This window comes from Sciurus vulgaris (genome assembly GCF_902686455.1).
Source record: "Sciurus vulgaris genome assembly, chromosome: 9".
Taxonomy (NCBI): Eukaryota; Metazoa; Chordata; class Mammalia; order Rodentia; family Sciuridae; genus Sciurus; species Sciurus vulgaris.
This window is the reverse complement of record NC_136469.1, coordinates 113885437-113911610: the sequence shown is the minus strand read 5'-3', so window position 1 is coordinate 113911610 and position 26174 is coordinate 113885437. Positions and strand designations below refer to the sequence as shown.

General features: G+C 37.3%; 1 protein-coding gene across 1 annotated transcript in view; it reads right to left on the bottom strand.

Annotated features, from left to right (window-relative positions):
- SMIM14 (small integral membrane protein 14) overlaps positions 1–26174 on the bottom strand; it is an 88988-nt gene that overhangs the window by 20273 nt on the left and 42541 nt on the right. The window contains exon 3 of the mRNA XM_079152888.1: positions 1071–1119. Coding sequence (XP_079009014.1) covers positions 1071–1119 — 49 coding nt within the window. The remainder of the gene's footprint in view (positions 1–1070; positions 1120–26174) is intronic.

The window sequence follows — 26174 nt, the reverse complement described above, 5'->3', positions numbered from 1 at the left end:
CATTTGCCGGTAAATAGATGGAACTGGAGAATATCATGCTAAGTGAAATAAGCCAATCCCCAAAAAGCAAATGTTCTCTCTGATAAACGGATGCTGACTCATAATAGGCAAGGGTAGGGAGAGGGGTGGCGGTTCATCAGATTAGGCGGGGAAGGGAAGTGGGGTGGAAATAGGAAATACAATGAGTTGGACATAACTTTCCTATGTTCACATACTAATACACGACCAGTGTAATTCCACATCATGTATAAACACAAGAATGGGAAGTTATACTCCATGTATGTATAATACACCCTACTGACATGTATAACTAAAAAGAACAAAATTTTTTTTTAAAAAGGAAGTGTCACATAATGGCCACCAAGTGTGTCCATTACCATGGTAGGATCCATCTTCCTGTTTTGATTCTCACTTTACAATTACTTCTGCCCATAAAGCCATGTGGAGAAACCTACCTACTGCCCATATCTTGGGAATGACAACACAGAGCCAAAGGAATCAACTACCCAAAGCTTCGAAATCAGAGCAGAAATGGCCTCCTCCCCTCACTCAAAAGTTCCCATGCCTGCCAATGGACAATAGATGGTAGGAAAAAAGTAGAGGACGTGTGCTAGCAGCCTTGATGTTCCAGTAAGTTGCTGAGGCCAGACTTGAACTTGTGATCCTCTTGTCTCAGCCCCCACATTGCTGGGATTACAGGTGTGTCCCACTGTGCCCAGCTAACTTAGTATTCTGGAAGTTTCTCCTTTTCTTTTTTTCTTATCTGTGATTTTTATAATTTTCTCCAATGACAGGGCTGGGTTTTGTTGTTGTTGTTTTTTTTTTTTTTTTCAGTGCTAGAGAGAGAATCCAGGGCCTCATTGCCACTGAGCCACAATCCCAGCCTGGTTTGTTTTAGAGAAAAATAAAAAGCAATTTGTAAATTAAAAAATGAAATATTTAAGTAGCAAATACATTACTGAAAACCATTTCATTAGAGAGCAAACTGCAGAAACGACTTCTGAAAACATTCACTCAACCTCTAATTCTGCTCCCAAGGTAAACCCTCCGCTTGCCCCATTGGTACGTACATTCCTGAAGACATTCTGTGTCCGTGCAGTAGGACTGGGACTGCCGCAACTGAAGTGAATAAGAAGAAAGGAAAATTAGCTATTAGACTTGACTAAAAATGGACAATAATTATTGGAAAGATGTTTTGGGCTGAGGGTGTAGGTGAGTGGCGGAGCCATGTGCTTAGCAAGCACAAAGCCCTGAGTTTGATTCCCAATACCACAGTGTATATATGTGTATATATATATTTTTTGTTTGTTTGTTTGTTTTGCTTTGCTTTGTTTTGGTGTTACTTTTGTTTCTCTTTTTTTCCCAGTACTAGAGATTGAATCCAGGGCCTTGGGCAGGTTATGTGAGTATTCTTATCACTGAGCTACATCTGCAGGCCTTTTGAAAAATTTTGAGACAGTCTGGCCTCTAATTTGTGATCCTCCTGCCTCAGCCTCGAGTAATCAAGATTATGGGCATGTGCCACAGTCCCTGGTTTACCATATTTTACCACATAATCATCATTACATCATTAATGTACATTCACAAGTATTTTGTGCATCGTGATCTTGCACCATTTAGCAATAAATGATTTTTAAGTGATACTGGCACAATTTTAAAAAAAGCTTCACATAATGGTCACACCTCAATTTTTTGCAAAAACAAATTTGGCATAAAATATGTAAAGACCATGCAGTAAAACACTGTGTACATACTAGAAATCTTAAAAATATGCATGTTTTCACCTACTTTCAATTACTATAACAAATATTTATTGAGAACTTTCAATGTGCTGGGTACAAGAATTTTAACTCATTATTTCATTTAATTCTTATAATCACTGGCCGGAGGTAGGTACTATTATTCTGATTTTTACCAAAAGAAGAAACTGAGTTTTGGGAAGGTGTAGGGGTACAGCTAAATTAAAGACACAGGGTCTCACTAGGTTTCCCAGGACAGCCTTGAATTTGCCATCATTCTGCCTTACCATCTCAACTTGCTGGAATTATAGGCATGTGGTACTGTGCCCAGCTCCCCAGCCCTCTATAATTTTTTTTATTTTGAGACAGGGTCTTACTAAATTGCCAAGATTGGCCTCAAACTTGTGATCCTTATTGTTAACAATTTTTGTTAACATACGGCTTATCATGAAGCATTCTCTCAACCACAGTTAGAGGTTACAAAATATTTTCAGTGAGTTTCTGTACAGTAGAATGGAAATGAAGCAAAATCAGTGTAATGTGAAAATGACTGAAGGTACACAGTTACTTAGCAGTCTCTAAGATCACACAGCCATGTTTTCCTAGGCACTAGGAGTCCTCTTTTAGCATCACCAGAAAGGGTAAAGCTTCCTTTTAGGACTACACTTTAAAAACAAAAAAAAGTAACATATAATTTGTTCTGCTACACAAGTTTTATAAACCCATTTAACTCATACACAAATAAAGAAATTTTATCAGTTTAATATGGAAATTACATCAGTTCTTAGGTAAAGGGGTCAGGAGAATTGCAGACAAATTATGATTTTCAGCAAGAAAAGGTTATCTTCACTACTGTGCAAAAAGGAAATATTTTAGCCTTAAGAAAAATAAAATGATTAGTGGTTGCCTAGCATGTGTAAGTCCCCAGTACTGCAAAAACAAAGACAAGAAAAACTAGTACATAAATACACACAACCAAGAATGAAAGGAATTATTTATCATGGGGCTCGTGATGTAGCTCAGTGGCAGAATGCTTGCCTACCACGTGCTAAGTCCTGGGTTCAATCTCTAGGATTGCAAAAACAAAAACAGAAATTATTCATTAGGAGCCTGGCTAAGAGAAACAACTTCACCTTAGGTCAAGCTGCAGGGAGTCTTTGGGACTTCCTGCTGAGAGCTGGTATTGGATCTTGACCATTTATACGTTCCTGGTTGTATTTTTCCTCTTTATTTTTTCTTTTTTGGTCCTAGGGACTGAACCCAGGGCCTTGCACATGCTAGACACAGGCTCTACCACTAAGATACACCTCCAACCCCCTAAGCTATATTCTTCACGTGCACAGGCAAGCTGTACTTTAGGCTTTGAATAATGAGGTGTCAAAATATCATGGCCACATTTCTAGTACAGGATGCAGAATTTTTCCAAATGAGAGTTGGGTAATGCATATATTCAGTGTGTCAGATTCAAACACCTAAAATGGGTGTCTTTTTTTTTTAATCTTATATTTAGTTGTAGATGAATACAATACCTTATTTATTTTTATGTGGTGCTGAGGATCAAACCCAGTGCCTCACATGTGCTAGGCAAGCGCTCTACCTACTGAGTCACAGCCCCAGGCCCAATGGGTATCTTTTAAAGAATTAAAAAATGATATATTTAGTAAAATGGGACAATCTATTTTTTGTTTTTTTGTTTTGTTTTTGGTACTGGGGATTGAACCTAGGTGTGTTTTACCATTGAGTTACATTCCCTGACATTTTTATATGTATTTTTTGAGACAGTGTCTTGCTAAGTTACTGATGCTGGCTTTGAATTTATAACCTTCCTGCTTCAGCCTCTTGAGTTGCTGGGATTATAGACATGTGCCACTGTGCCTAGCAATCTTACTGTTTTGATGAAACTCTTAAACAAGGAAGCCTAATTCACAATGAATCTTAGTTTTTCTTACCTGTTTGGGGAATACAGTGGTACTATTGATACTGATGGGGCTACTCCAGAGGGAAATCACTTGTAAACGTAACAGAGAAAAACCAAGGATAACATGTACTGTGAAGCAAACAGGCATGGTAGTATCTGCAGCATGGAACCAGAGACAAAATATTTTCTGCATTTTGAGGCATAGGGACCCACATGTAGACTATCTACTGACAATAGTTGCCATCCGTTTTTGTTTTTTTTTTTTTTTCCCAGTACTGGGAATTGAACCCAGAACTCATGCACGCTAGGGGAAGCAATCTATCACTAAATTACATCCCCAGCCCTTTTTATTTTTGAGACAGGGTCCCAGTAAACTGCCAAAGCTGGCCTTGAATTTACAATCCTCCTACCATGACCTCCACAGTAGCTGGGATTACAGGGGTATGCCACTGGACCTGGCTCAGTTAAACTTTCATATTCATACTGATCTCAGTAAAGACAGATCTCTCCACTTCAAGCAGAATGGTCTTGAATGTTCTTGAGGTAAATTACATTGAAAATAGCAAAGGCAGCATAATAAGAATAGAATAAATATGTTTCTTCATAGGAGAAAAGGCAGAAGAGAGACATAAAGAGATTAAAAGGGACTAAAGAATGGAAAAAAGACTTGGCACAGAGATATCATAATAGGGAAGTTGCACAAATTAAATAGTCCAATAGGAAATCCAGAAAGTCTTTTTTAAAAACCCTAAAATGCAGATAAAAGACAAGACTTTAATGACAAAAAGTGGACAAACAGAGCTAACATGAGGAATCTCACCCTGGAGAAAACTATAAAGAATAAAGCTGGGCATGGTGGAGTGTGCCTGTAATCCTAGTTAACTGAGGGGCTGGGCCAGAGGATATAGTTAAAGGCCAACCTGGGCAACACAGAAGACCCCTCCATCTCAAAAAACAAACAAACCAAATTTTTTTTTTTAAATTACAAAGAACAAAGTCTCTCTCCAGAATTATGCAAAAATACCTAAGCAAGAAATGTATTTGGTCTTCTGCCATGTTTGTTAAAGAACCTCACACATGTTGAAGGTGTCTGTGCACTCCCAAAGAGGGAGGTACAGAACTATATTAAAAAAAAAAAAAAAAAAAGGTTTTAGGGCTGAGGTTGTGGCTCAGTGGTACAGTGCTTGCATGTGTGTTGCACTGGGTTTGATTCTCAGCACCACATATAAATAAATGAATTTAAAAAAAAGGTCCATCAACATCTAAAAAGTATATTTAAAAAAAATTTAAAAAGAGGCTTTAAAGTCACAGGTATCTGACCTGGGCTCAAATTCTCTTTCTGCTAGTCTCCAAGGTAGAGTTTCAAAATATGAAAGAGGTCAACACAACCCACTGTGAACCTTATGGTCACTATAAGGATTAAATGATATAATAATATGCATACATGCATGCATACACACACACACACACAACTCAATTCATGGCCCACAATATAAAGTTTTCAGATAATCATGATATCATCACTAATATTACTTGTTTACACAAGTAACTGGGCTGAGGTAGTGGCTCAGTGGTAGAGCATTCAACTAGCATGTGTGAGGCCCTGGATTTAATCCTCAGCACCACATAAAAATAAATAAAGGTATTGTGTGCATCTATGACTAAAAAATAATAATAAAAAAAAGAAAGTAACTTAAATAGAAATTCAGTGCTTCCCAAAGAACATGATTTACATCCTCCTAGGGCAGAATACTTAATCTTCACTTTGGCCTTATAGCTTAGAAAAAAACCTTTAAAAACAACCTCAGTATTTTGGATTTTAATATTACTGTTTATATTGTTCATTTTTCTCTACATACTGTGTAACACAATGGTTTTATGTTCTTTTTTTTTAATTTTTTTTGTAGTTGTCGATGGACAGCATGCCTTTATTTTGTATGTTTATTTTTATGTGGTTCTGAGGATCGAACCCTGTGCCTCACACATGCTAGACAAGCACTCTGCCACTAAGCTACAGTCCCAGCCCCTGGTTTTATGTTTTGTACCTCAAATTTTTATATTCTGCCTCTAAAATTTAAGTATTTAAGCTCTTTTCATTTATGAGTAGATCTCTCTGCCTAAAAATGGCATTTTGCACAACTTTATACTTTCTAATTAGAATCTGAATTAATAGATCACCTTGTATTTTTTTTTTTTGGTAGTCTGCTTCATTTTCTTAATTTTTTATGGTTACCTTTTAGAATGTACAAGTAAGAAAATACCAGTATCCCCAAGTTAGAATGGCTAGCACTGAAAATTTAAAGAATTAAAAGTACACACACACATATGCAGGAATCCTAGATTACTAGTGATCAACCTTAATTCAAGAGGTATCTTTTCTAGATAAACTGAAATTGACAGGTACTATCTGGTGTTCTGACAGAATAGTAGTCTCTGAAACCTAAATGTTATTATTTTGCTTAGAGTGTCTAGATTGGTCTTGTTTGTCCCACAAATTATATTTAACTGGCTCTTTCCTTTGCAGCGATCTAAACCTAACAAACAATAACAAAAAAATTGTTTAAAAAAGAGAGGAAATTCTTTCTGAATATGAAATTATTTTATATCAGATGACCTGATAAATATTTCTATCATGGATGGCACTGGTCTACTGGTAGCTAAATTCTACTACCTCTGTATTCATTTAAATGGTAGTGTATTTCATGTTTAAATTTATTTAAACCTCAAAAAAAAATCACACATGAGGAAAAATGAATTCATGGCCTTGGGAGGTTGACTAATAGGTTACATTTATTTATATGTGAAATATTTTCTTCCTATGAACATAGAAACCAAGTCCCAAATGGACAGGCAAGGGGGAAAATATGCTTTTAATATTAAACAGAGCTGCCTGTTTGTACAGATAAACTGGTCATATTACTGTCTTTAAAAAAAAAAAATGACATGTCAAAACCACAACAAAGGGCTGGGGATATAGCTCAGCTGGTAGAGTGCTTACCTTGCAAGCACAAAGCCCTGGGTTCAATCCCTAGTACCCCGCCCCCCCCCCAAAAAAAAAAAAAACTACAATAAAAAGGATTTCCAAATCATTGGCTAAGCTATTAGTCAAAGTTCCCTCTGATAAGACTTCATACAGCTCTGAGCTCTCTTCAAAACAAATACAGAATAGCATTCATAAATAAGAAAAATATTTGACAAATGTTTAATCAGTGCTGTCTATGTGCATTTTGTAAAAATAAGTTTTTTCAGATTTTGGAAGGCTATTTGCTTATTCATACCCCTCAGAAGTATTATATGTACCAATTTTACTTACAACAAAACCAAGTTCCTTGCCAGTTTCAACACAAGACACATGAAGATGGGAAAAAGGTATATGCATGTATTCAAAATGGCTTAATTGGCTTTAAGATTTTTTTTGGTTTTGGTGGATTGAAGCCAGGACCTTGTATGTTAGGCAAGCACTCTACCACTGAGCTACACTCCAGCTCTAAATATTCTTTCAACACCAGGTCAGGGTTCCAAACTGGGATTTGGAAACACAGTCACAAAATTATTGTGTCTTTTTTATGGATCTAAAGATCTAAAGAAAATCTAATGTAGTGGGAAAAAACCCCTCTCTCATAAAAATAACAAACATTTCCTACTTTTAATGTTGCTTTAGTGTTATTTTAGTTGTCAGGACAGACAAATGATAAAAATTTTGTTAACTTTGTTCTGTTGCATATGTTTTTGTAATGCATCTGTATACAAATTTAACTTTACAAATCAAAACATTATCTATGTTGCGGTGCATTCTACCACACTCAATTACTAGTCACAATTTTTTAATTCATTTATTTTCAGTGTGGGGACTTGAACCCAGGGCCTCACATACATTAAGTGGGTGCTCCTACCACTGTGCTACATCCCCAGTCAAAAATCTAATACTCCAAAAATAAAATACCCAGTTCTATGTAACTTTTAATACTGTATAACATTGCATTTAATTCCATAATTTTCAAATTTGTATATGGAAAAACAATGCTGAGATGAATACTTTTTTTTGGTACTGGGTACTAAACCCAGAAGCCTTTAATGACTGAGCCACATCCCCAGTCCTTTTTTACATTTTATTTCCAGACAGGTCTCAATGAGTTGCGTAGTGCCTCACTAAGTTGCTGAGGCTGGCTCTGAACTCTCGTCTCTTGACTCAGTTTCTTGAGTAGCTGGAATTACAGGTGTTCACCATCATGCCTGACTAGGTGAACATTCTTATAAACACATTATTACACTCTTCATTTATCTCCTTAAGATAGCCAGGCTTAATGGCACATGCCAGTAATCCTAACTACTCATGAAGCTGGGTGTGTGTGTGTGTGAACTTCTGGGGACTAAATCCAGGATCCTGCATACATTAGGCAAGCACTCTACCACTAAGCTACATCCTGAGCCCCCTTGTAAATTTTATTTATTTTGAGACAGTCTTGCTAAATTGCCTAGGCTGGTTATCCACTTGCAAGACTCCTGCCTGAGCCTACCACATAGCTGGGATTACAGGCATACAACACCATGCTTGGCTAATGAAAATTAATTTGAAGGACCACAATAATCCATATACATTTAAGCCTCAAGACTACAAATAACTGGCTAGATGAAGTAGTGTACACCTGTAATCTCAGAGACTCAGGAAGCTGAGGCAAGAGGATTGCAGAGATCAGCCTCAGCAATTTAGCAAGACCCTTAGCAATTTTCTGAGATACTGTTTCAAAAATAAATAAATAAATAAAAAGGACTGGAGATGTAGCTCGGTGATACAGTGTCCCAGGGATCAATTTCCTGTACAAAGAAACAAACAGAAAACAACAAAAACCTACAAATAATCAGATTAAGGACAAGCCTAAATATTTAAAAATATTTTTAAATGTCTAACACTAATACATTGGGCTATTTTGCCTAAATGATATACAAGTATAGCAATCACTCCTGATTTTTCTCAAAACTTTCCTCAACTCTACAAAAGACCTTTTTTATTTGAGTATAATTACTTTAATGAACCGAGAATTATCATGCAAGTTACTGCCAATGAAGCAACAACAGTATAATTTAGGGCTACACACTTATGGTACAGTTTACTGTGATTATATATAAAGGCAGGTAAATGCATAGAAATGTGACTAGAAGATCTACAATGTGATCTCTGGCAAGGTAAGTGATAATGGCCAAGAGTTGCAACAAGGAGTTGGGAGGGGACGGGAGGAAGGGGGATGTTAACATTTTGCTCCACATATCTATATTACTTCAAGCTTTCACAGACATTCATATATTACTTGCATTATTAAAAAGACAAAATTCTAATACTATGAAAAATGAGCCTGACATTGATTTGCTAATATCAAAATATATATTAAATGAAAAAAAAAAACCTCAAGTTGTAGAAATGTAGTTTTAGTTTGGGCTGCTAAAGCTACTCTGCAAGGCTCCAGGCAAGCCTGATCCCAAGGTTATGGCTATAAAATTTTGGACAGAGGCCACAGTGTCTGTTGATAGGGAGGTGATGGTTCCTCCCTTTTTGAAACTGAGGAGGCAGCCCTGACAATACTTGAATCATTATTCCCTTGTCTTTAAAAATAAGGGACACTTGCAGCCAAACAGCTCTATGGTCCTGTCCTGTAAAATCCAAGAAGTCCAAAACACATTCCTTCCTTCCACCCTTTTTTCCCTTCAGTTCAATCTGGCAGTTTCCTACAGGGGTTGCTGACTAATACTATGATTCAGACCTACAATAATCTTTTTAACAATTGGTAAGCCTTAATGTTCTCTAATGAACTCATTTTCTCACTTTTTATAACAAGGATAGGCTGAGACTATTTTAAAGCTTTTAAGTTCTGGTTCCTTTTTGCTTAATTCCATTGTCAATTCATTTTTTTCTTTTCAAATATTTCTAAAAACAGTAAAAAGGACTGTTCCACTCCTCCAATACTTTGCTAATAAATCTCTTCAGTTCAATATTCAACTCTGCCAGGTGCGATGGAGCCCACTTGTGATTTCAGTCGCCTGGGAGGATGAGGCAAGAAGATCACAAGTTCAAAGCCAGCCTTGGCAACATAGCAAGGCCCTAAGCAACTTAGTGAGACCCTGTCTCATAATAAAGAATAAAAAGGGCTGGGGATATAGCTCAGTGGTAAAGCACCTCTGGGTTCAATTCCCAGAATCAATCAGTCAATCAATCAATCAATCAATCAATATCTAACTTTTTTTTTTTTTTTTTTTGCGGTGCTGGGGATTGAACCCAGGGCCTTGTGTTTGTGAGGCAAGCACTCTACCAATTGAGCTATATCCCCAGCGCTAAATGTCTACTTTTATTGTTGACAAGTTCTATCTTCTGTAACAGAATACAAACATAATTCAGCTAAACTACTTTTCCACTTTGTAACAAAGATTACCTTTTTGCCATTGTTAAAAAATATGTTCCTCATTTCTGTCCAAGACCTTATCAGACATAACTATATTTCTGCCAAAATTCTGTACATGATTATTTATGTATTCTTTAAGATGGAAGCTTTCTCTATAGCTCTCCTTTCCTAAGCCCTCTCCAAAATTACCTATAATGTCCACATTTCTTTTTTTAATATCTATATATTGTTTTAGTTGTAGGTAGACACAATACCTTTATTTTATGTGGTGCTGAGGACTGAACCCAGGGTGCACACTCGGCAAGCGCTCTACCACTGAGTCACAACCTCAACCCTAACGTCCACATTTTTACCCACAGTCCCTCACAGCAACATCAGCTTGTTCTAACATGTACCTACAAAGTCTGCAGCCTATATCCATTGCCTAGTTCCACATCCACATCCACATTCTTAGGTATTTGCTACATTAGCATGCTAATTCTCAGTACCAATGTCTGTCTCAGCTCAGGGTACAATTACAAATACCATTGATTGGGTAGCGGAAACAAACATTAATCAACAAGGTACTTGCTTATTTGGTTCCTGATAGGGGCCCTCTTCCTGGTTTCTAGATGGATATCTTCTTGCTATATGCACACAGGTAGAGAAAGAGATCTCTCTCATGTTTCTTCTTATGAGGGCACTAATCCTATTAGAAGGGTTCCACTCTCATGACTTAACTCTCCAAAATGTCGCTTCCAAATATCAACACAGAGGACATTAGGGATTCAACATATGAATCTGTCAACATATGACAGTCCACAAGATGTATATGTACTATGATCCCTTTTATGTAAATTAGAGATAACCTATATACATAGAAATATGCATACATTTCTAGAAAGATGTAGCTGTTTATTCCAGCAACAGTCACAGCAGTATTTCCAAGTCACACATGCTCTTCCAGAACTTTTATTTTTAAAAAATATGGAACACTTTGGGCTAGAGTTGTAGCTTAGTGGTAGAGCACCTACCTATGTAAGGCATTGGGTTTGAACCTCAGCACAACATAAAAAAATAAAATAAAGGTATTGTGTCCATCTACAACTAAAAATATTTTTGAAAATGTGGAATGCGTCACAAATTTGTGTGCAATCCTTGTGCAAAGAGTATGCTAATCTTCTCTGTATCTTTCCAATTTTAGTATATGTGCTACCAAAGTGAGCACTCTTAGAATCTATATGCCTTCCTCTTGAACCTGGTCAGGCTAGTGATTACTATAACCAACAGAGCAGAAGTGTTTTATTGTGAGTTTTCAAGGTAGGTCATAAAAAGCTGCTGCAATGAATAGAAGACACAGAAACAAACCCACATAAATACAGTTTTCTCATACTAGACAAAGGTGCCAAAAACACACAATGGAGAAAAGATAGCGTCTTCAACAAATGGTGCTGGGAAAACTGTAAATCCCGTATGTAATAAATGAGACCCCTATCTCTCCCCTGCACAAAACTCAACTCTAAGTGAACCAGAGACCCTGCATCTACTTGAAGAAAAAATAGGCCCAAATCTTCATCATGACGGCTTAGGAACCAAATTCCTCAACAAGAAACCAAAAGCATAAGAAGTAAAATCAAGAATCAATAAAAGGGATTGTATCAAACTAAAAAGCTTATTCATAGCAAAAGAATCAATCAAGAACATGAAGAGAAAGTCTAAGAATGGAAGAAAATCTTTGCCACTTGCACCTCAGATGAAGCATTTATCTCTAGGATACATAATGAATTCAAAAACCTTAACACCAAAAAAAACAAATAACCCAAACAACAAATGGGCTAAGCAACTGAATAGACACTTCACAGAAGAAATATGAATGGTCAACAAATGTATGAAAAAATGTTCAACATCACTAGTAATTAGAGAAATGCAAATTAAATTTACCCTGAAATTTCAACTCACTCCAGTCAGAATGGCAATTTTCAAGAATACAAGTAACAATAAATGTTGGCGAGAATATGGGGGAAAAGGTACACTCATACATCACTAGTGAGACTGCAATTTGGTGCAACCATTCTGGAAATAGTCTGGAGATTCCTTAGAAAACCAGGAATGGAACCAGCATTTGACCCAGTTGTCTCACTCAGTTTATACCCAAAGGACTTAAAATCAGCACACTATAGTCACACACAGCCACATCAATGTTCACAGCTGCTCAATTCACAATAGTTAAGCTATGGAACCAACCTACATGCCCTTAAACAGATGAATGGATAAAGAAAATGTGGTACATAAACACAATGGAATATTATTCAGTCATAAAGAAGAATGAAATTATGGCATTTGCCAGTAAATGAATGGAACTGGTGAATATCATGCTAAATCAAATAAGTTCTCTCTGATATACTGATGCTGACTCATAATAGGCGGAGCGTGGGGGGGTGGGGTGAGGTTCACCAGACTGGACAGGGAGGAATATGGGGAAAGGAAGGGGTATGGGAACAAGAAAGACAGTACAAGAATTGAACATAACTTTCCTATGTTCATATATGAATACATGACCAGTATAATTCTACACCACGTACAACCACAAGAATGGGAAGCTATACTGCATGTATATATGTCAAAATACATTCTATTGTCATGTATTAAAAAAAGGAAAGGGCTGGAGATATAGCTCAGTTGGTACAGTGCTTGCCTCACAAGCACAAAGCCTTGGGTTCAATCCCCAGCACCAAAGAAAAAAAAAAAAGGAAAAAGTTGCTTTCTTCTTCCCCTCCCTCATCTTCACTCAGGATGGATGCTTGTCTTTGGAACCAAAATACTGTCCTGTGAGGAAGGCAAGCAGCCACATGGAAAGGCTATGCATAGGTATTCTGGCTGACAGGACTAGTTAGGGTTTCACTCACTCACTGGCCTCAAGTAGCAGTTAATGAGCAAGGCTTCAGATGCTTCCTGCCCTGACCTTGAGTCATCCAGTCAAGAACAAAGACACTGTATACAAACAAGTTGTGTGAATTCTATCTGCACAATTTGTAAGCTTAATAAATGGTTGTTTTATGCCCATTGCTTTATTAACTAAAACAAAAGTTAATTACATGATTAAGTCTTCATAGAAACATGAAAAATGCTTATTATTATTATTATTATTAGATTGGGGGAATACAGATATACTGTAACAGGTTGACATATTTGACTCCATGGAAATGTTACAGGTCAGGCTATATGGGCAATGACTAAACAGACTCCATTTTGCTCTAAGACTCCATGTTATGTAGGAAATGCTTCTCCCATGGGAATGCCCCGTAGCTGTACCCATCAACGGTTGCTTAGTGTCTCCCATGGGAACACTCCACCTCTGTGAGCATCATCAGTTACTTAGCATGACATGTTTGGAAATACAAAACGACAAAATGACAGTTCTTATATGATGAAAAATTGTTCTATTTTTTATTCCTATTTTTCCTAAACAATGTACCATGTTAACGGTGATGTCAACAGTGATTGTTTAGATGTTAGTAACCATTCTTTAGTTCATACCTAAGTAAGATCATTTTGACCCACTTCCCCCTCTGCTAATGATTTCAGATCCTATGATGTTATAGTATTTTTGTGTGTGTGTGGTGCTGAGAATTGAACTGAGGGTCTTGTGCTTGTGAGGCAAACACTCTACCAACTGAGCTATATCCCCGCCCTGATGTTATAGTTTGGAATCATGGCAACAGACACTTATGATTGATGTACTGACTTATGGCATAAAAACCCTGCAACCCTATGGTTGGGGCTGTTCTCCCAATAGTCATTTTTGGAGCTCTGTGTGAGACAGTCAGCGGGTCAGCTAATAAATCTCTCAAATTTGGATTTCTCAGTGGTGGTTGGTCTGTTCTTAAGTTGTGCCCCATAACAATATCATAGTATCTAAAAACATATTTGTTAGAAAGGCCTAGGAAGATATAAATAAAATTCATCAGCAGTCTGCCAGCATATTGATGCATTTTTTGAGTGCAGATTGCTCACTGTCAGGCGCCTATCATTCGCCATTTGCCTGCCTCTCGCTTGTCCATCGCCTGCCTTACACCTATACATCACCCAACACACGAGGTTCACCTCCCGATTGTCTGACAACAGTCAGCAAACTGATCGCTGACCACCAGTGGAGCACCAGCTGCCTGCTGTTGCCTGGAAGTTCACTGTGACAGTACCTGCAAGTTTGATTACATGTGGCTGCCACCATTTTGAGACAACAGCCAGGCCCTGTAGGACCCCTGGCCGGACTGACTGAGCCCCATCTCCAGGATACCTCAGCCCGACCGATCACTCCCTGCCTCTGGGGCCCTCACACTGACTGTCTGCTCCCTGCCGCCAGGACCCCCAGACCAACTGACTGCGCCCTACCACTGGGACCCCAGACTGACTGATTGCACCCGGCCTCCAGGATCCCACAATGACACCAAACACACCCGACCTCCAGGACCCCTGCCAGACCAACCCCATCCCGTCTCCAGGACCTCCAGCCGATCACGGCACACCCTGAGCTGCAGCTCCCCATTTGCCAACACATTTCGAAGCCAGAGTGGCCATCTTGGATAATCCTGGAAGCTTTAGCTCCGATCTTTAGGTGGGGCATCATGAGACGCCTGCTGGAGGCTTGAAGCTCATTGTCAGGTATCTCTCATCCATCAGGCAACTGAACTCTGGGAGGTTTCATTACTATATGACTGTTATACTGTAGGTTTTCTTTTTTCTCCTTATTGAAAAAATTTAAGTTTTTATTTCTTTACTTTTCTTGCTCTCTTTTCCTTTTGTTTACCTGTTGCCTCAGAGTCTCTTTCTCCCTTTTTTGCATGCTTATTTCCAATTTCTTTTGATTACACTCTCACACTTTTTATTATCTAGAACTTCTGTATAATCTTTTCTTATCCCATTAACAGCCACATTCTACATCCCTCTGCATCCTCTTTGTCCTCCATTTGAAACTGCAGACCTTATTGCAAACCTGTTTGTTTTACTGAAGATAATATTTGAACTCATTCTATTTATTATGACAATTTTGTTATTGTCCTCATAGGGGCTATTTGATCTAGGATTGCACAGTGTCTGAATTGGGCACTGCTAACATTGATCTCCCCTTAAAGAAAGGGTTTTGGAAACCTATAGGGCCACTATAAGCCTATAGGGGGAAATCTGCAATACCCCAGATCTGTACTGCTAGAGAGGAAGAAACATGAACAACATGAAAAAACAAGGGAAGAAAATGATCCAAACAAATCTAGATTCTATATAATAGAATCCAATGACAGTATGTTAGAAGAAATGTCAGAAAAGGACTTCAGATTATACATGATTAAGATGATTCACGAAGCAAAGGATGAGATAAGAGAGCAAATGAAGGCAATGAATAATACCAATAAGCTGAAAGAGCAACTGCAGGAAGCAAAAGACCATTTCAACAAAGAGATAGAGAGTCTCAAAAAAAAAAAAAAACGGAAATCCTTGAAATGAAGGAAACAATAAACCAAATAAAAAACTCAATGGAAAGCATCATCAAAAGACTAGACCACTTGGAAGACAGAACCTCAGACAATGAAGACAAAATATTTAACCTTGAAAATAAAGTTGCCAAACAGAGAAGATGGCAAGAAATCATGAAAAGAATCTCCAACAACTATGAGACATCATGAAAAGACCAAATTTAAGAATTATTAGAATTGAGGAAGGCACAGAGATACAAACCAAAGGAATGAACAACCTACTCAATGAAATAATATCAGAAAATTTCCCAAACCTGAAGAATGAAATGGAAAATCAAATACAAGAGGCTTACAGAACAACAAATGCACAACATCACAACAGATCCACACAAAGGCACATTATAATGAAAATGCCTAACATTCAAAATAAAGATAGGATTTTGAAGGCCAAGAGAGAAAAGCATCAGATTACATATAGGGGGAGACCAATACAGATAGCAGAAGACTTCTCAACCCAGACTCTAAAAGCTAGAAAGGCCTGGAACAACGTATTTCAAGCTCTGAAAGAACATGGTTGCCAACCAAGAATCCTATACCCAGCAAAACTACCCTTCAGATTTGAAGAAGAAATAAAATTCTTCCACGATAAACAAAAGTTAGAAGAATTTACAAATAGAAAACCTGCACTACAGAATGTTCTCAACAAAATATTCCATGAGGAGGAAATGAAAAACAACAATGGAGGTCAGCAAAGGGAGGAATTACCTTAGAGAAAAACACTCAAAGGAGAAACCAAACCAACTTAAAAACCAAAAATAAACCAAATGATTGGGAATACAAATCATATCTCAATAATAACCCTGAACGTTAATGGCCTACACTCATCAATCAAAAGACATAGACTGGCAGAATGGATTAAAAACAAAGACCCAACAATATGCTGCCTGCAAGAGACTTATCTCATAGAAAAAGACATCCACAGACTAAAGGTGAAAGGATGGGAAAAAACCTACCACGCACATGGACTCAGTAAAAAAGCAGGGGTTTCCATCCTTAGATAAAGTGGACTTCAAGCCAAAGTTAGTCAGAAGGGATAAAGAAGGACATTTCATACTGCTTAAGGGAACCATAAATCAGGAAGACATAACGATAGTAAATATTTATGCTCCAAACAATGGTGCATCCCTGTACATCAAACAAATCCTTCTCAATTTCAGGAACCACATAGAACACAACACAATAATTCTGGGTGACTTTAATGCACCGCTGTCACCACTGGATAGATCTTCCAAACAAAATCCAACCAAAGAAACCATAGAACTCAATAACACAATCAATAACCTAGACTTAATAGACATATATAGAATATTCCATCAATCAATGAGCGGATTCACTTTCTTCTCAGCAGCACATGGAACCTTCTCAAAAACAGACCATATCTTATGCCACAAAGTAGCCCTTAGGAAATGCAAAAAAATAAAGACATTGCCTTGTGTTCTATCAGATCATAATGGACTGAGAATAGAAATCAATGACAAAATGAAACAACAGAAATTACTCCAACACCTGGAGACTAAATAATATGCTATTGAATGAAACATGGATAACAGAAAACATCAGGGAGGAGATAAAAAAAATTCTTAGAGGTCAATGAGAACGACGATACAACATATCAAAATCTCTGGGACACTATGAAAGCAGTACTAAGAGGAAAATTCATTGCATGGAGTGCATTCCAGAAAAGAATGAAAAGTCAACAACTAAATGACCTAACATTATAGCTCAAAGTCCTAGAAAAATAAGAACAGAATAACAGCAAAAGTACTAGAAGACAGGAAATAATTAAAATCAGAGCTGAAATCAATGAAATTGAAACAAAAGAAACAATTCAAAAAATTGACAGAACTAAAAGTTGGTTGTTTAAAAAAGTAAACAAGATAGACAAACCCTTAGCCACACTAACAAAGAGAAGGAGAGAGAAAACTCAAATTACTAAAATACATAATGCAAAAGGAAATATCACGACAGACACCACTGAGATACAGAACATAATAAGAAGCCACTTTGAAAATCTGTATTCCGACAAAATAGAAACTACCGAAGACACTGACAAATTTTTAGAGACATATGCTCCTCCTACCTGAACCAGGAGGACATACACAATTTAAACAGATCAATATCAAGCAAGGAAATAGAAGAAGCCATTAAAAATCTGCCATCCAGTGCAGACAATATAGACCATCCCTTAGGGCGCTGGCTTTGCAAGCGGAAAGGCCGGGGTTCAAATCCCCAGTACCATGGGATGGAAAAAATGAAAAAAACAACAAGAAAAGACACTTCGGAGGAGGCAAACTTCCTCTCCTCTCAACCTTTAAAAAAAAAAAAAAAATCTATCATCCAAGAAAAGCCCAGGACCAGACAGATTCTCAGCCAAGTTCTACAAGACCTTCAAAGAAGAACTCATTCCAATACTTCTCAAAGTATTCCAGGAAATAGAAAAGGAGGGTGCCCTACCAAACTCATTCTGTGAAGCTAATATCACCCTCATACCCAAACCAGGCAAAGACATATCAAGGAAAGAAAATTTTAGACCAATATCCTTGATGAATATAGATGCAAAGATCCTTAACAAAATATTGGCAAATCATACCAAAAAACATATTAAGAAAATTGTGCACCACAATCAAGTGGGGTTCATCCCTGGAATGCAAGGATGGTTTAACATCCGTAAATCAATAAACGTAATCCATCATGTCAACAGACTTAAGGATAAGAATCATATGGTTACTTCAATTGATGCAGAAAAAGCGTTTGACAAAATACAACACCACTTCATGCTCAAAACACTAGAAAAAACAGGGATAGTAGGAACATACCTGAACATTGTAAAGGCTATTTATGCTAAGCCCATGGCCAACATCATTCTTAATGGAGAAAAACTGAAACCATTCCCTTTAAAAACAGGAACAAGACAGGGATGTCCTCTTTCACCACTTCTATTCAACATTGTCCTCGAAACTCTAGCCAGAGCAATTAGGCAGACCAAAGAAATTAAAGGGATACAAATAGGAAAAGAGGAACTTAAGCTGTCACTATTTGCGGATGACATGATTCTATATTTAGAGGATCCAAGAACCTCCTCCAGAAAACTTCTAGACCTCACCAATGAATTCAGCAAAATAGCTGGCTATAAAATCAACACGCATAAATCTAAAGCATTTTTATACACAAGCGATGAAACACCTGAAAGGGAAATGAGGAAAACAACTCCATTTGCTATAGCCTCAAAAAAATAAAATACTTGGGAATCAATCTAACCAAAGAGGTAAAAGATCTCTACAATGAAGAAAGAAATTGAGGAAGACCTTAGAAGATGAAAAGATCTCCCATGTTCTTGGATAGGCAGAATTAATATTGTCAAAATGGCCATACTACCAAAAGTGCTATACCGATTCAATGCAATTCCAATTAAAATCCCAATGACGTACCTTACAGAAATGGAGCAAGCAATCATGAAATTCATCTGGAAGAATAAGAAACCCAGAATAGCTAAAACAATCCTTAGCTGAAGAATGAAGCAGGGGGTATCGCAATACCAGAACTTTATACTACAAAGCAATAGTAACAAAAACGGCATGGTATTGGCACCAAAATAGACAGGTAGATAAATGGGGTACAGAATAGAGGACACGGACACAAACCCAAATAAAAACAATTTTCTCAATACTAGACAAAGGTGCCAAAAATATGCAATGGAGAAAAGACAGCCTGTTCAACAAATGGTGCTGGGAAAACTGGAAATCCATATGGAATAGAATGAAACTAAACCCCTATCTCTCACCCTGCACAAAAATCAACTCACAATGGACCAAGGACCTTGAAATCAGACCAGAGACCCTGCATCTTATAGAAGAAAAAGTAGGTCCAAATCTTCACCTGGTTGGCTTAGGATCAGACTTCCTTAACAGGACTCCCATAGCACAAGAAATAAAAGCAAGATTCAATAACTGGGACAGATTCAAACTAAATAGCTTTCTCTCAGCAAAGGAAACTATCAGCAATGCGAAGAGAGAGCCTACAGAGTGGGAGAAAATCTTTGCCACTCATACTTCAGATACAGCAATAATTTCCAGAATATATAAAGAACTCAAAAACTCTACACCAAGAATACAAATAACTCAATCAACAAATGGGCTAAGGATATGAACAGACACTTCACAGAAGATCTACAAGCAATCAACAAACATATGAAAAAATGTTCACCATCTTTAGTAATAAGAGAAATGCAAATCAAAACTACACTAAGATTTCATCTCACCCCAATTAGAATGGCGATTATAAAAAATACAAGCAACAACAGGTGTTGGAGAGGACGTAGGGAAAAAGGTACACTCTTACATTGCTGGTGGGGCTGCAAATTAGTGCAGCCACTTTGGAAAGCAGTGTGGAGATTCCTTAGAAAACTTGGAATGGACCCTCCATTTGACCCAGCTATTCCATTCCTCGGCCTATACCCAAAGGACTTAAAATCAGCCTACTTCAGAGATACAGCCACATCAATGTTCATAGCTGCTCAATTCACAATAGCCAGACTGTGGAACCAACCTAGATGTCCTTCAATTGATGATTGGATAAAGAAACTGTGGTGTGTATATATATATATGTATATATATATATATATACACACACATATATATACATATGTATATACATATATACGCATATATATATACATATGTATATATATATATACGCACACACACACAATGGAATATCATTCAGCTATAGAGAATAATAAAATTATGGCATTTGCAGGCAAATGGATGAAATTGGAGAACATCATGCTAAGTGAGATATGCCAATCTCAAAAATCCAAAGGACGAATGATCTCACTGATAAGCAGATGATGACACATAATGGGGGGTGGGAGGGGTGCAAGAATGGAGGAAGGAAGGACTGTATAGTGGGAAAAGGGGGGTGGGAGAGGTGGGGGAAAGGAAAAAATAACAGAATGATTCAAACATCATTACCCTATGTAAATATATGATTATGCAAATGGTATGCTGTTACTCCATGTACAAACAGAAACAACATGTATCCCATTTGTTTACAATAAAAATAAATTAAAAAAATAAAGTAAAAAATTCATCTAGGAAAGCAGGAAATATGCTAGGTGTGGAAAAGTGTATAGGGAGCTTTTTATTTTAAAGGACAGGGGGATGGGGATATAGCTCAGTTGGTAAAGTGCTTGCCTTGCAAGCACAATGCCCTGGGTTCAATCCCCAGCACCACTACCAAAAAAAAAGAACACATTCATACATTATTTAGGTAATTGTCTCACAAAATTAATTAGTTAATTATTTAATTTAAGTACCAAGGATTTAACCCTGGGGTGCTTAACCACTGAGCCACATTCCCAACCTTTTTAAAATTTTTTGAGGCAGGGTCTTGCTAAATTGCTTATGGCCTCACTAAGTTGCTGAGGCTGACATTGAACTTGCAATCTTCCTGCCTCAATCTCACAAGCCACTGGGATTATAGGCATGTACCACCATGAATGGCTCTATAAAATTTTTAAAAGACACTTAACCAAAATACTGGATACAGTATATATTGGGTACAGAGGTGAAACTTCTGGCACACATATTTTTCTTCAGGGAAGATCCAATAAGTCTTTTTTATTGTTTTGGTAGTTGTAGATGGAGAGAATGCCTTTATTTTATTTATTTATTTTTATGTAGTGCTATGCTAAGGATTGAACCCAGTGCCTCATACTTGCTAGGCAAACACTCTGCCACTGAGACACAGTCCTGGACCCTAGCCTCCCAGTAAGTCTTAAAGTGATTTATTTAGGTGTAGTAGACATCAGGTATAACTCAGAGTCCTATAAGGAGGCCTATAAGGAGGAATCTGAGCATGGGTCTCCCAGATACAGTGCATTAATACAGAGAAAAATATCACTAAACTAAAGATGAAGGTTTATGTTATTTGGATTAAGTGCTGAAATGTAAGCTCAACAATTTAAAAGAAAGAAAAAAGAGGGATTATGTACATTCCAAATCTTAGGTTTCAAAGAAAAGAGGAAAAATAATTCCAGTAATTCAAGTTCACATTTCTTCTTTTTTTCGTTTCTTTGACATTTCCATAATCCCACAGTGCTGGGGACTCGAACCCAGGCCTCCAGCATGCGAGTCAGGCACTCTACATGATGGGCTATATCGCCAGCACACATTTCGTCTTTTTTAAAAAAAAACATTTTTTTATTTTTTTTATTATGGACACAATACCTTTATTTTTTAATTTTTATTTGGTGCTGAGGATCAAACCCAGGACCTCATACATGCTAGGCAAGCACTCTACCACTGAGCTACAATCCCAGCCCCTCAAGTTCACACTTCTAAATCAACTGTTCTCTTTCTGAAACTTCTATCACTAACAGAAGAAACTATATACTAAGAGCTAGTTCAAGAGAACAGCAGGAAGAGAAAGTAGGTAAAAATGAAGACAGTAAAACTAGAATAATTCTGCAAATGATTTCGATGGAAACAGAAATGAACCGTCTCTAGAATGTTTTCATAGTTGGAAAGAAATGGATGATTTTCCCCACCAAATGAATACTAGATAAAGTAGCTATATGGATATGCCTGATTTTTCTTTGTCCTTTTTTACCATAAAGGACACCAGACAACTTAAAAGAATGATTTATGATTAGACTGTGGTTTGGTGCTGGCACTATTCTTCATATATAGTAGTGTCTATTAGTGTATCACTGTATCTTCAAATTTGTTACTGGGTATACTCCCTATTAAATAAAACAGAATAGCTGGTATGGTAGTGCATGCCTATAACCCCAGCTCCTTGGGAGGCTGAGGAAGGAGTATGCAAGCTTTAGGCCAATCTTGGCAACTTAGTAAGACCCTGTATCAAAATAAAAAGAGCTGGGGACATAGCTCAATGGTAAGGCACCATTGGGTCCAATTCCCCGTACCACAAAAGAAAAAAAAAAATTATATGTAACATGATAAAGAGTCTGATTTTAATTGAAAAGGACTCACTGTATATCTACTCTTATCTACCTCTTTGAGTCCTTTTAGATAATATTGAACAAGTAAGGCATTAAAACTCTGAAGTATTAGACTAGGAAAGAAAAATATCCATGACTTAACATTTCCATTCAAAAAATTTTTTTCTAAACATTCCTGAAACAAACATGCACCTGGAAAAATACAATTGCATTAAGACTAATCCAACACTTCTATAACTCAGTGAGAGAATTAAAATCAAGAAAGTAAACCTTTGTAACAAGCACCCCAAAATGGGCATTCTTTGTACTGCAGTCACGTCAGCCTTGAACTAAAAACACTGTTAGTTTACAATGTATAACTGGAAACAATTCTATCATAAAACACAGAGATGGTCATCTGCTCTACATTTCATATTGCAGATTGATAATAAGATGAATGAAAAACAAATTTCATTCTTTGTACTAAAACTTACCTAAGCATTGATGAGGCAGCAGTGGAGTCTGAAATACTGTCAATCAAGCCTTAGGGACACAGAACTGCTTTCCTATTTTTACAGACAATGCTAAGAACAATTCCTATCAGTTTAGACATCAAAGGTAATAAAAAGTCTTTAAAATTGCCAGGCATGGTGGCACAAGCCTGTAATCACAGCTACCTGGGAGGTTGAGGCAGGAGGATTGCAAAGTCATCAAGACACTGTCTCAAAATAATTTTTTAAAAGGGCTGGGATATAGGTTGGTGGGAGAACACATGCCAAGCACAGGCAGGACCCTGGGTTCAAGCCCTAATTCTACAAAAAAGGAAAACAAAAAGACAAAGAGTCTTATTAAAAATTATTGAAAAGCTTGGCAGGCACCATGGCACACACATCTGTAATCCCAGCTAAATATATCCTTTACATTTACTCATCTTCAGTGAAAAAAAAACTTCTGTAATTATTAATTTTATATGTAAGTACTGCACTATTATAATGTTTTTGAAGATTATGAAGTTTTATTTTAGTTCATTTAAAAAGGTAAGACATTCACGATTCTAAAATGTAAAAATTCAGTCAAGTGTCTCCCCCCTGAACCTTTTCCTAATCCTCTCCCCATGTAAGATCCCACCCCACCCCTACTACTTGATCACCCACATGTAGTAACATTTAAGTTGCTAGAAGAGCAGCACATGATACTCAAGAAACAGTACTCAAGTTTAGTCTACGGCTAAACTTCCAGCCCTGAATGTACGTCTGCCACTCTCTAGTCAGCTTTGAAACCTGGAATAAGTAACTTCATTTCTGCACCTCAGTTTCCTCAGCTATAGAGGAAATCCTAATACTTTCATCAGTCTTTTCATGAGTTAGGCTCCCTGAAAACCCTCCCCATAATAACTACTGAGGTATAGTCTTTTCGACTTTTAATATATTTACAAACATACTACACTGGCCTACAAACACCTAAAAGACATCTCTATCAATTTCATGAGCATTTCCGAAAATCTAAAATCAGTTTCCCTTTATACTCACAATAGTGTTTATGCTGTTGTTCGAGAAATAACTGTTCAGCTGGGTGTGATAGTGCACACCTGTAATCCCAGGGGCTCAGGAGGTTGAGGCAAGAGCACTGCAAGTTCAAAATCAGCCTCAGCAATTCAGAAAGGCCCTAAGCAACTCAGCAAGCCTCTGTCTCTAAATAAAATAAAAAAAGGGTTGGGGATATGGCTCAGTGGTTAAAATACCCTTGGGTTCAATCCCCCGTACCAAACAACTAACAAATAAATAAAGTAAAATATAAAACCGACTGGGGATATGTTCAGCAGTTTAACACCCCTGGTTTTAATCCCTGGTACGCCCTCCTCCCACAAAAGAAAGACATAATGGTTTACATCTTCCTGATGGATCCTATTTTTTGTTAATATTATTCCTTTGTTCCACTTAATTGTTTTGGCTTCAAACTACATTTTGTCTGGGATTATCTGGTTCTTTTGTCCTAGCTGATATGTTATTATATGCACTACATTTATCATTTTTCAGTATTTGGTTTTCAGTCCCAGTCTCCTTGTAAACTGCATTTTTAAACTCCAGTTTCTTTTAACAGGGAATATAATTAACACATATTTTACTTTATGCTTGTTTTTTGTTTGTTTGTTTGTTTTTGGTAACAGGGATTGAACCCAGGGGCAATTAATCACTGACCCATATCTCCAGTCCTTGTCTATATTTTATTTAAAGACAGAGTATATTGAATTGCTTAGGGCCTTGCTAAGTTGCTAAGGCTGGCTTTCAACTTGCAATCCTACTGCCTCAGCCTCCTGAGCTGCTGGGATTACAGGCATGCACCACTATGCCCGGATGAACATTCCTTTTTTTCCTATTAACCGTGACTCTTCTTTCTTCTTCTTGCCTGCCTTCATAAACTTATTTTTCTGTATTGTGGTTGTTTTTAACCCTAATTATCTTACACTAAGGGTTCTCAAATTCATCAGTGCCACCCACCAGAGCATTGGGGATATGTAAGAGAGAGATTTTCGGTTGCTATGATTGGCTTGCATACCACATGACTTTTAAATGTTCTGCCAGGCATTCATATGAGCCTATAATCAACTCCATTTCAGAGAGAGAGGGAAAAAAAAGTATCTTTAAAATGGTTTTATGTAAAATTTTCAAGGAATTCACAAGAATTTTCCATATTCAAGGATTTTAGCACTTAAATCAGGAAAAGCTACACTTAGTTTCATTCAAACTTTTACCAAGAATCTTTCATTATTTCAGAAAATCATGTCAGTAGTAATATTTAAGTCCAACATAACAAACATGTATGAGTCTGCATTTGCAGCCATAACATTCATAATAATTTTTCATATTAAAAGTATCTATTTCACCAGGCACATTGGTACACGCTTGTAATCCAAGCATCTCAGGAGGCTAAAGCAGGAGAATCCCAAGTTCAAAGCCAGCCTTAGTAATTTAGTGGGGCCCCAAGCAACTTGGTGAGACCCTGTCTCAAAATTAAAAATTAAAAAATGGGCTGGGGATGTGGCTCAAGTGCTTGAACAACCCTGGGTTCAATCCCCAGTACCACTCAAAAAAAATTTTTTAAGTTATCTATTTCATCTTGTCTTCTAGTACAGATACACATCTGAGTATATAGTGGCTCTCTTACATTTTCAACTGCTCTGCTTATTAATGAAGGACTAGGTCAGTGAATAGAGTATACAAATAGCTTCCCTAATCAAGAAAGCATGTAAGCAAGCTAGAGTGCTTATCAACTCTCAAGCAGGGAAGGCTCATTCTAAGGTTTTACAATACTGACCCAGTTTTTTTTTGTTTGTTTGTTTGTTTTGCAATACTGGGGATGGAACTCAAGGACTGAGTTACATCTCCAGAGTTTTTTTTTTTTTTTTTTTTTTTTTTTGAAACTGAAAAATCCAGCCTGGCTTCAAACTTGTGATTGTCCTGCCTGCCTCCAAAGTAACTGGGATTACAGGTCTCTGCCAACACACCCAGTTTGCATTCTTTCTTTTTTACTTTACAAACATTTCAGATGTTTGGGGTTAGTTACCCTGGCTTTCATTTTGGTCCTTAACATTCATACATCCATCTTGAAGCCTTATCTTCTTTTTTCTTTTGGTGGGGGTTGGTACTGGGGATCGAATCCAAGGTGCTTTACCAG